Source organism: Corvus cornix, chromosome Z (assembly GCF_000738735.6).
Source record: "Corvus cornix cornix isolate S_Up_H32 chromosome Z, ASM73873v5, whole genome shotgun sequence".
NCBI lineage: Eukaryota > Metazoa > Chordata > Aves > Passeriformes > Corvidae > Corvus > Corvus cornix.
The window spans coordinates 2,735,332-2,747,261 of record NC_046357.1 but is presented as its reverse complement, the minus strand read 5'-3'; the positions used below and the strand labels follow the sequence as shown (position 1 = coordinate 2,747,261).

Here is an 11,930-nt window from a genome sequence, read left to right as displayed (position 1 = left end):
CTCTGGATGCATTTGAGCATCTCAACATCCTCCCTAAACTGGGGAGCCCAGAACTGAACACAGGATTCAAGATGCAGCCTGGCCACCTGGGCACACCCTGGCTCATGTTTAGCTGCTGTCAATCAGTACCCCCCAGTCCCTTTCTGCCTGACCACTGTCCAGCCACTCTGTCCCCAGCCTGTAGCACTGCGGGGATTGCTGTGGCCAACCTGCAGGACCAGGCACTTGGTCTTGTTAAACCTACACGTTTTGGCTTTGGCCCATCAATCCAGCCTGTCCAGATCCCTCTGCAGAACCCTCCTACCCTGAAGCAGATCAACACTCACACCCAGCTTGGTGTCATCTGCTAATTTGCTGCGGTAGATTCAATCCCCTCATCCAGATCATCAGAAAAGATACTAACCTGGGCTGGGGCCAACGCTGATACTGGGAGGACACTGCTAGTGACTGGTCCCCAGCTGGATGCAGAGCCATTCCCCACCACTCTCTGGGCCCAGCCCCAGATTACTGTTTGGGAAAGGCCAGAGAATATCTGTAAGAGCTTTACTGTTCTGTTATCCACTTCTGTGCTAGCAATCTATGAAAAACTGGCTGCAGCCTGTAATTTTTCAGGTAAAGTAGCATGTCTACTACTCTCCAGCTTGCCTAGAGTCCAGTGTCTCCAGCAAGGAACTGAACACATTTCATGTCAGTTTCCCTGTAAGGGCTGGCTGTAGCTTTGTCTGTCATTCTTCAGGATTTTTCTTTGTCTCCTGTGTCTACCACTTCAACAAATCCAGATTACTTCCTTGGTGGGTTTATTTCTGTAAAGTAATAAGCCCACCAGATTGCCTGGGGAAGGCTTTGTGGAATGAAGTTAGAGCATAGGTCTTACAAGGAATGGCTGAGGGAGCTGGGGATGTTTAGCCTGGAGAGAAGGAGGCTCAGGGAAGGGATCTTATCACCCTTTACAACTGCCTGAAAGGAGGTTGCAGTGAGGTGAGTGCCAGTACATTCTCACAGGTAACAAGTGAGAGGATTAGAGGAAATGGCCCCAAGTTGCACCAGGGGAGGTTTAGATTGAATACTTGGAAACCTTTTTTCACAGGAGGATTTGTCAAGCCTTGGAACAGGCTGCCCAGGGAACTGGTTAAGTCTCCATCTCTGGAGGCGCTTAAGGACATGGTTTAGTGGTGGGCTTGGAAGTATTAGGTTTGCAGTTGGTCTCAATCCTAAAGGCCTTTTCCAACCTCAGTGATCCTGTGATTCTGTGAAGCACTGGAGGGGTCTCTGAGGATGAATAATGGGAATGACCATTTCTAGCACAGCAGGCTGTTCTAAGTTTTATTAATCAGACTGGTGGTTCTGCTATAGAATTGAAACAGGTGTGAGGATAAGATTATTCCCATCCCAACACCACTGGCATGGAATGATCTGTCTTGGCAGCAGTCTTCTATAAACAGTGCTCAGAAATTAGTGGTGTAAGCTGTCACAAGTTTTATTATCCAGGTTCATACAGATTCCATCAACATTGTACCGGAACACATTTAACATCATTCAGGCAGCAGACCTAGAGTGCCATCAAGAGAAAGAGAAACAGGCAAACCAAGAGCTTGTGACACAGAGTCAAGAGCTCCAAGATGGGTGTCTTCTGGAGCTAGAGGTCTTTCCTGAATTGCTACATTATTTTATGTTTTTTGTAGCAGTAACTGCAGTTGACTTGGGTTGACAGGATGCCCCTGTGTTTTCTTTCCAGAGGACTCTGCACGACTGCAGATACTATTGTGGCATAAAAGTGGCTTTAAGGGTTGTCACAGTACCTCTAATGCTTAGATTCTGGGGGAATTTGTAGATATTTGGTAGACATTATTATTCATTTGTTAACTAATACAGAGTCAACCTCTACAATACTGTGGTTGCTGCAATCTCCTGTTCCAGGATGAGTACTTGTTTGTTTTGTCTCTGACACACTGTGGGAATTTTCAGTGCTAACTACTGGACTGTAGTCTGACTTTTAAGCACTAAATAAAAAATATAATAAAAAAATTTAAAATAATTAAAAAAATCTTCATGTCCATGCAAGCAAAACCATCTACTCTGGCTGCCAGAAAAAGTAGTAACCTAGCTTTGTGCTATATTAGACTATTACTTTCCTTTCTCTGTAGATACAGAATGCTAAAGCACTGTAACCTTGCAGTACAATATCCCCTGCTATAAATCACTATGCTGATGTGCATATGCCGATGTGATGTGCTGATGTGCCTCCAGGCCTACAGTTGTCTAAGCTTTTACCATGTCTAAATTCTCACTAATGATCATCCAGATCATCCAGAGCTATGATGAATGTGAAAAGAAAGCAAAATTTTAATTATAAAATATCTTGCCTTTTGTGCAAGGTCCTGAGCCTTCATATCTGCAATTTCACTCAGCATAACATACATTGAAGCTAAGGATATTGAAGCTAAGAACACTACACAAACCACTTGAACAGTACTATGGCACATGGAATGAACATGTTTATTTGTAGAGGAAGGCTTCTGCAGTCACTATACACCAGTATATGCACACATTTCTTTAAACTGCCTGAAGAAGTCAGAGAGTACAACTAGATGACTGTTGTAGGACCCTTCCAACTGAACTAAAAATCTCCACGGAAGAGCCAACCATAAAAACATACCACAGAAAGATATTTTTCCCTAACCTGAAGAACTGAGCAGTGTGTCTCCTAATCCTGTGTCCCTGAGTAAATACATTATTCGAACTAAGCCTCCTTTTTGGCTGCATGAAAATATTTAGCAAGTGTACTCTTCTATTTCTCTCCATATAAAAGCTTCTTTCTTTGCTCTCAAGAACTCATCATGATGGGATGAGTTCTTCATTTATATCTAATCTCCACACCAAGATTTTTCATGTATCTCTTATTCTCCCAAATGTACTGTTTACAGCTATTGTACAAATACTGCTTTAATGAGATCAGTTAAGAATTGCATATATTGTGAGCTTTATAACTGAAAGTAGAATACATCTATCTCTTCTATTTAATATCCATGGGTGCTTCTAATACAATTCTCCTGTCCTGTTACATGAATTTTCTTTAGCGAGATGTCAGACAATGGCTAGTACAGTGGAGTTAATAATCACCAGGTTAAAACCCCAAGCTGTCTATTGAGTTTCATCTATAAGCCTGCTTCATATACTGAAACTGCTTGCAAGTCTTTGGTTTGGTTCTCCTTACTTACTTTATACATACTTTATCCATAACAGAATAATATGTATTGGTTTGGTAGGTGCAGAGTAAGAAAAGAAGAATTCATTGTTTACAGGGATGAGTAAAGCTATTGAAGGTACAAACTGCACCAGGAAAATAAGTTTCTTTGACCAGAAATGAAAGAAATACTGTAAGTAAGGAGCATAGATAATTCTTATATTTTGGATATGGACAAATTATGACTACTTGATTGTATATCAGAACTTCATTGTCTGGAACAGCTCTTCAACACCACTACTAGATATTACAAGTAAAAATAACTGCACTAATAGCAGGATCATTTGCATTCTCTTAGATTCAAATCAGGTGAGGTCACCAGACTGAAGTTTAAAAAAAGTAGAAAGATATTTAAAAGACTCTCCAAACTTGTGTGATCTCTGGGGAGTGCTCCTCTTATCCCTTGTTTCAATTACAAGATTTAACAACCATGAGCGCATATTGCTTTGTGGGGGAACAGTGAATTTTGAGTGCTAAGAAAAAAACCGGTGCATAAGCCACAGTGAAATACAGGTTTATTCCTGGCAGTCTTAACAGATATAGAGAGATGTAGTTAAAGAGAGCGTGAATATAAATAAGGAAAATGAATAAACCAGGTTTTGTTATGGATTCTCACTAAATCAGTGAAGTGGGGGATATGGAATTTCTCTGAGTTTTTGCAAGCATGGCTGTTCTACAATTCATACTGCCTAGTATGCATGGAAATATTTGTGTGAATGTCAATTGTCCTTCACTTTTAATGAGAGATGTGGTAGCCTGTTAACCCGCTGCTTTTGCAATGCTGCACTCTCCCTCCTGCTCTTCCCTGCCCCTACTCCTGGCCACTCCCTCGGGCTCTCCCTATTGGTTCCTGTACCCCAACCCTGCCCAGGGACCGCCCCTGAGACCCTGACAAAACCATCCTGCACCAGACTACGAGGTCTCTCTGCCTCTGAGGGTCACCAGGACAAGGTGTGATTAAAGCCATCTCAGGTCTCATGAGAGACCCTTCTCGCCTCCTCTGTCATCACTGTTGTAACGCTGATAGCTGACCAGAGCAATATCGCGGGGCCATCCGAAATGGACTGCGGGATGTGACCGGGTCACGTTGGCCTGGGTAACCCCTGCTGAGCTCTCAGGAGCTACAGCGTGCTAAGCTAAATCTAGCAGTTACAACAGATAGAATTTTAAAAAAAGTCCATCTATGGATTCTCTGGTACTTACGGTACAGTTGACCAATTTCTTTCTCCACAAAGCAATTCTAATAAAATGCTCCTTAAGCTTTAGACAACAACAATAAACTGGGTTTTCTACAATAAGTGCAGACTATTCATGCCTGCAGAGTTCATGACTGAGAAACTCTTGTAAGGCTGAAAATGGTTCAGACTCCTTGCATTGTGGAGATACCTGATGGAGTCGCATAGAAAGCATATTGAGGAACACACTTTTACCCCCTGTATTCCAGTGGCTCCTCTTCCATGCAATCTTTTGAGGGATGGCTAACAGAGCTATCTGTTCATCTCCTGAAGTCTGTGTTACAGTTATTTACATTCCATGCAGTGTGAAAACATATCTGCAGCTACAGCTCATCACAGAATATAGATGGGGTTTTATCTGAATTTGTAGGTAATTGTAAGAGGAAATAACCTTAATTTAATACAAGTAACAACTCCAATACTGTTAATGAAACTTATTATCATCTTCACTTACACAGCACTATTTATGTACAATAAGTAAAGTTCTAGGATGTAAAGTACTAATGGTGTTTTACATAGACCAATAAACATAATTTTTGATTCCTAATTTGAAAGACTTGGACTAATTTCTCTGGCCACCTTTGATCAACTGGAGAGCTTCTTTGGAGTGGTAGATACTCTTGGTGAAATTTTTTTGCTGAAGAACTTATGAGATCTGAAATTCAGATCTTAAGTTGATCATAGTGAGTAGAGAATTCTCCTGATATCTACAAGGATACTGTGCTTAGAGAGGAAGCCTTGAATGGCTCCTGAGTGCCTTGGAACAAAATACCAAGCAAGAGGTACTTTACTGAAAGATTTTTCATATGAGTCCCTGAAAGTTTTGCCTGTGTGAAGATGGTAGGACTTTCCACTGAATGACTGAGGTGAAATAGTTAATCTAATCATATAATCAACCTATTTCACCAAGGAAACTTACTGTAGTGGAGATAACTATTGTCACAAGCTCACTATCTTATTTGGTCCTAGTGCCTCCACTGAGGCATCAGAAGTGTTGGAACTTGATTTTATGGTAAGGAAAATTATGAAGATGCTTCAGTTTTAATTGACTTGTCCCATGAAAGTTGGTCCAGATGGCAAAAGTACTACCTGGCTTTGTTTGAGGTAGTCCTGGGAAGCAAACAAAACCTTATGCACAGTTTGTGCTGGCTTACTGCTTAGTTCCATTTCCAGGTGAGGAGGAGCAGCTCTTTCAGGCATGCTCACTGTCAGACTCATCAGGGCTTTCTGGCTGAACTCCATGCTGGCGTAGTCACTCAAGAGTGGTACTTCAATGGAAATGATGTCTTCTTCACTTGTAACTGCTTCTGCAGGGATTTCTTCATGCCTCAGACTCACGTCTATGTTATTGCTAGGATTTTCTGACTGGCAAGTGTCACACTTGCTGCCTTGTCCACCATCTGTGAAGAGGTCTAGCATCAGAGGAGCCTTTGACTCATGGTCTATGACAAAAAGGCTGGTGGTATCATTGTCTGACAGGGCCTGAAGCAGTGACTTTGAAACGGGTTTCCAGTTAGTCTGTGAGACAAAGCAAGGAAAAAGAATAATATGCTAATTAATTAATTTTATCTCATTTTTGGTTTTAGAAATATGAGTGAAAATACTTTTTTCCCTAATTTAGGGGATCCTCTTCTCCTGTCCCAAAGTATTTAAGCAAAGTTTTTCTTGCTTTTACGTTTACTTGGGACCAAAAGTGTGATGATAAAATGCAAGTCTCATGATGTGCTGTTCTGAGAACAACAGCTTTCAAAAAATTTAGCAAATATGTCACTATAAAAAGGCAGCAACAGCAGCCAGATGAGATTAACCTGTCAGCTGCTGCAAACAGTTTGTTATTAAACTTCATGCCATGTTGTGATCCGAGTATACCTGGGGTAACAAGTTTTTGCACATTCTGGATGGTTAAATGGAGAACAGGTGGTAACACCAAGTTTTCTTATTTTCCACTTAGATTGTTCCGGGTTTGCCCACATTTGCCATAATGCTTTTTAAATTATGGGCAGGCTGGCATAGCTATTAGGTTTTTTTCTTTCCTTCTCCCCGCCCCACCCATTGCTCTAAATATTTTTTGCAAGAAATAAGTAAGTGTGTATTTTTTTTTATTTCCTTCTTCTTACAATTTGTGATCTGACTGGGAAATAAGAATGCTGCTCTTTGAAATCTCAGCAATACCACATCAGATATCTGTATTTTTCTCTTGTAATGCGATAGAATAAACATACAGAATGTAGCAAGATTTGCTCCCTGCCTCTGTTTTGCAGCGCCCATTTGGGGAATGCCTTTCTCCACAGTTCATTAATTGTTTAGAATACCAAATTACTTCTTTACAATGTATCTGGTAACCTGTTTATTGTACTGTCTCCTGACATAGTGCTTTTTCTGCTTTCTCCCAAGCCATTATCTGGTATCTGGCATTTCTGTGTCTGACATGTTATCAACATTACGGTATTCTTTACCAGGTGTGGTTAACACAGACTTCATTTTCTTAGACAGTTGCTTTGTCTCTGAAGGAAAAGTTAAAGGCATTTTAAATTTATATATTTTGCTTTTAAATATTTTGTGTCAAAGTGGCACTGTGGTTCATAAAACCTATTTGTCCTTTCTGTAGCATGCAGCCTCAGTGTATTTCACTTGCAATTCTTCACTGCAAAATGACTACCTGATAATAGCTCTGAACTCATCACTTCTTTATCTACATTTAGGTGGAAGAAAGGAATAAAGAAGGTGAGGAAGTCCTGATCCAGAATATGAAAATCCATACTTGCTGTGTCACAGGAAGCAATGCTGATATTCAGCAAAACTTCTGATTACTAGCAGACTATCAGGGTCTTCTGAAATTTTGTTTCTGATTACTTCACTCTGTATCCCAGTTTTGGCCACTGTCTGGCTTGTAGACACCTACTAGCCAATGCCTGAAATTTGACTAGATAGAAGTCTGCTTGTTAAAGATCATGAGAGAAACTACTAGATTGACAAGTGCCAAATTAAGGTCAGGCCTTCCAGAAAAAGAGATTTAAGAAGGGAAGCAGTATTAGTGCCTGCTCCAAAAACACAGTGGTAGGTGGTCTGAGACTTAAGAGATAAACGTAGGTGTTCTAAGACGAGAACTTTTAGTATCAGATGTCACCAAAACCGCTGCAGAAATCTTATTAAAACGGGGAAGGCAAGAAGGCAAAGATAAAAACAAGTCCACTAATAGGCAAAGGTGGATAATGTGGTCTCCAGCAGCTGCTTCTAACAGCTTTATTTTTTCCTAACAGCTGATTTCCCTGCTTTTTTAGTGCTGAAATTAAGGTATACTTATCAAAACATATGAGAAAGCTGTGGGCAAGATGTGAGGATGCTGCTGAACCTTGGTGCCTGTTGACCAGTAGGTGCTCCTCAGCCAGCCACCAGCTGCCAGCCAGAGTCCCTTTGGAGGCAAGCAGGGTCTGAGGAGTGAGGAGCAGACTTCAGAAAACACCATGTCACATGCCCTCTGTCATGAGACTTCTCTGGAATTAGGCCACAATTCATTACTTTGTATTTTGAATAACTTGGACTTAATAATCAGTTTGAGTTGGTGAAAACTGACTGGATATAAATACTGAATTTCTCTCTTTAGCCTCCATCTACCCCCATTCAGCTTTGATTTGTTCTTTTAAGAACCATGCCTTTAAAAATGCTCTACAATGTACTCAGAAAAGTCTGAGACCTTTATTAAATTTAAAAGAATATACAGCCTATGCCTAAATAACAACCATCCCCTATCCTGTATTTTGAATATTACTCTGGCTTTCCTGCTGTTGATATTAGACATCTTCTGGAGTGAAGTATGAAAGAACAAATGACTGGCATTATAGATTAATCAAAGATCTCCCCTGTGTATTTTTTCATGCTATCAGAAGAGTACTTGCCATATCTTGGAGTGCACTGCTGTTTCTTGGGCTTGGTACACTGGGCCAGTATGATATTTTCAGCCTGTAAAGAAGCATTTTAAATTTATAATCAGGTTAAATGACTGACGTTTCCTATGCATTTAAATTAATTACTGTTCCTATATAACATATTAATATTTTTGTGACCATCAAAAAAAGGTATTCTACAGAGATTTTTAAGCATAATGCTAATTAGAAGCTGAAGAACAAACTCAGTAGTCGACACTGAAATGCTGAGTTAATGATGATTAGCATCTTTGTTCAATGACAAAGGAGCTGTGAAAGTGCTGGCAAAGTTGTCTCTTTCTATACATTTAATCTATACATCTAATATTTCTATACATCTAATTAGTTATCATTTCCAAAAAACCTCTCTCTTTTTTGAGGGCTTTGGGACAACTAGGACAAAGTTTGTTTCAGTAAGTACTTGCTCCTGGGCTTCCTTTCCGTTAAATATGAAGAGCAAGATACTGCTTCATTCAGCCCGTGTGCAATGGCACTGGTGGTCTGGAAGAAGCTCTAAGGGGGCAACACAGCTCCTGCTCTTTCCGGATTGTGTTTGGCTCATTCTGGGAGCTATTACATACAGCATCTCACCTCCATTAAAAAAGCCTCAACACAGCATTAAGAGAGGCTGATAGTTTAAGTAGTCCATCACTCAGCCTTAGTGTTGGCTTCAATGTTTTTCAGTTTTGAAATTAAACCTAGATTTCATTAGCTTTAGGATACTTCACGTCTGCTTAGGCTGTGGTTTGAGGTGAAGAATGTAGCTGTAAAGTTACTGGATCTCTTGCTGATCCTGTGAAGATAGGTGTTTGGCTCACTGGCTGGCTCCTTTTTTACAAATGAAGAAGGCAATTGAGATGAGGGTTTTGCTGCACCCTTCATCTCAGTTAAAAATGTTCAATATTACTACAAATTTACAAATCTAAGCACTCTTTTGTAGTGCTGTGCTGGGTTCCTGTGTGCTGCCTATTTGTTTTATAGGGGTTTTTGTCATTTTCTTTCCTATTGGGTGCAGACAATGAAGTGTGGTCTTAGTTTAACACAATTAAGTTTGCTCTAGGTCAAAACTTTGGTGTAGGTCTCAGAAGTTCTTGTCAAAACTACTGTATCAGACACAGTGGAACTCAAAGTACAATCTGAAAAGGTAAGAGCACAGGAGGCTTCATGGGGAGTATGTTTCCCAGAGGCAAGGACAGGAGTTTAAGCTAAAGCAGGCTATGTCATGCTGTGGTTTTCATGGCTTTCAAGCCACAGGTTGCGCCATCTGTCCTTTAGCTGCTGCGCTTTCAGCTTCTGAGGCTGGTGCTGTGTGAAGAGGGGAAAAAGGGAGGGTAGTGTTCTAGGACACTAAATAGTAACATGACTGGCTGTATGCAATTAAGTTTGTCAAAAAATTAATACTAGAACCCATTACTATGCAAACCATTTTCTTTAAGTCGTAGTGTATGCTGCAATATTGTGCCTCAGATTATTATGTGGGGGTGAATACTTTATTATTGTGGGAAACAATTTCTCCTAAAATAAGAGGACCACCTTCACATCTTACAGGCACCCTTGTTTTTCTGTCTTGTTCCTACTTATTCATATATTATTCTTTCTCATTATGTGCTTGTATGCATACTTTATACCTTTAATATCTAAATGTGTTTGCAAGAAACATGTTAGATAAAAACAATTAAATGCATGCTTTATCTACATATAGAGCATATTTCCCACTGTGAGAAATGGTCCTGGCTCTTTCTAAGGGTGTTTGTGACAGGAGGTGGTTAGATAATGGAATCAAAAGCTAAAGATGATAGATTTTTCACAAACTCTTTTTACTATTTTATTCAGCATATAGTGACTTGTAATTGCTCTCACTGTGCAAATGAGTACAGTGGCTTTTATGTTGTGTGTTTTTTGAGTTGTGTTGCCTTTAATGACAAAAAAGGCTCAGTGCTATGAAGCCCAGATCTAAGCAAAACAAGAGTGCTGCTAACAACTCCAGCCAATATTCTGTTCTTACCTTTTAAGCACTAGAGAACAAATGAGCGGTGCAAAAACCAGAATGAGTATCATGCTGAAACAAAGGCCAATCACAAAACCTTCAAATTCTCCTTTATCTGATGGGAAACAGAAAGATAGAATCAGATTTATGGTGTTTAAGTACAGAAAGGCCTTATTAACTTCATGAGAGAAGTATTTCAAACAGAAGTCAAAGCCAACTTTACACTTCTTCTGGAATTTAAGTAAAATCTAGTTAAAACTAGACCTGGTATTTTCAGGGGAGTATGAGCTTTTCAGGTTTGTATTCTTAAGATATCTAGGTATCATAGAGTCACAGAACAGTGGGGATTAGAAGGGATCTCTGAAGATCACCTGTTCTAACCCCCTGCTAAAGCAGGTTCGCCTAGAGCAGGTGATACAGGATGGCATCCAGGCAGGTTTTGAATATCTCTAGGGAAGAAGACTCCCCAGCCTCTCTGGCCAATCTGTTCTTGTGCTCCATCACCCTCACAGTAAAGAAGCTCTTCCTCATGTTCAGATGGAAATCCCTGTGTCTCAGTTTATGATCATTGCCTCTTGTTGTGTCACTGGGCATTACAGAAAAGAGTCTGGCCCCATCCTCCTGACACTTGCCCTTAGTGTATTTGTATACATTGGTAAGATCCCCTCTCTGTTGCCTCTACTCCAGGATGAAAAGGCCCAGCTCCCTCAGCTGTTCCTCATTAGTAAGGTGCTCCAGTTCCCTAAACACCTTTGTAGCCTCCACTGGACCCACTCAGGAGTTCCATGTCTCTCTTGTCCTGAGGAGCCCAGAACTGGACACAGCTCTCCAGGTGAGGCCTCACCAGGGCTGAGTACAGGGGCAGGATCGCCTTCCATGACCTGCTGGCAATGCCATTCCTAATGCCCCCCAGGATACCATTGGCCTCCTTGGCCACCAGGACACTCTGCTGGCTCATGGACAGCTTGGTGTCCACCAGGACCCGCAGGTCCCTCGCTGCAGAGCTGCCCCCCAGCAGGTCAGCCCCAGCCTGTGCTGGTGCCTGGGCTTGTTCTTCCCCAGGTGGAGGGCCTGGCATTTGCCTTTGCTGAATTTCAGAGGGTTCTTCTCTGCCCTTCTCTCCAACCTGTCAAGTATACTTTTTCACCCCATGCTGTTACATGAGCTCCAGTTGATTTTAGTAGGTCAGGACCCTCATGCATGTCTGACTTGACAAGAAACTATTTGAGCGAAAGTGGCTTCTAATCTGTTTCAGGATTTATTAGTAGGGTTTCGGAGATTTTTTGGCTGGTTGGTTTTGGTTGGGTTTTGTTTGTTTGTTTTATTTGGTTGGGGTTTTTGTGAGATCATGCATGGTCCTCATAGCAATAATATGTTTTGTGTATTTGGTTAGTGTCCATGCTTTACTTTCTAAGAACATTAAGACCACTTTGTCTGTAATCAGCCACTTGTCAATCCTTGGTGCAAACCTATGTCTCCTATCGCCTCTGTTAATACTTGCTTGAGGTACTTTCTATCAATATCCCACCTGCCTAAAGAGG

General features: G+C 40.9%; 1 protein-coding gene across 1 annotated transcript in view; it reads right to left on the bottom strand.

Moving 5' to 3' along the window:
* Positions 1–1,452: 1,452 nt before the first annotated feature.
* LOC104686779 (interleukin-6 receptor subunit beta-like) overlaps positions 1,453–11,930 on the bottom strand; it is a 33,204-nt gene continuing 22,726 nt past the window's right edge. Inside the window, exons 13-15 of the mRNA XM_019283269.2 lie at positions 10,408–10,504; positions 8,376–8,439; positions 1,453–5,997 (exon numbers count right to left, since the gene is read on the bottom strand). Of these exons, the coding sequence (XP_019138814.2) occupies positions 5,521–5,997; positions 8,376–8,439; positions 10,408–10,504 (638 nt within the window). The 3' untranslated portion in view covers positions 1,453–5,520. The remainder of the gene's footprint in view (positions 5,998–8,375; positions 8,440–10,407; positions 10,505–11,930) is intronic.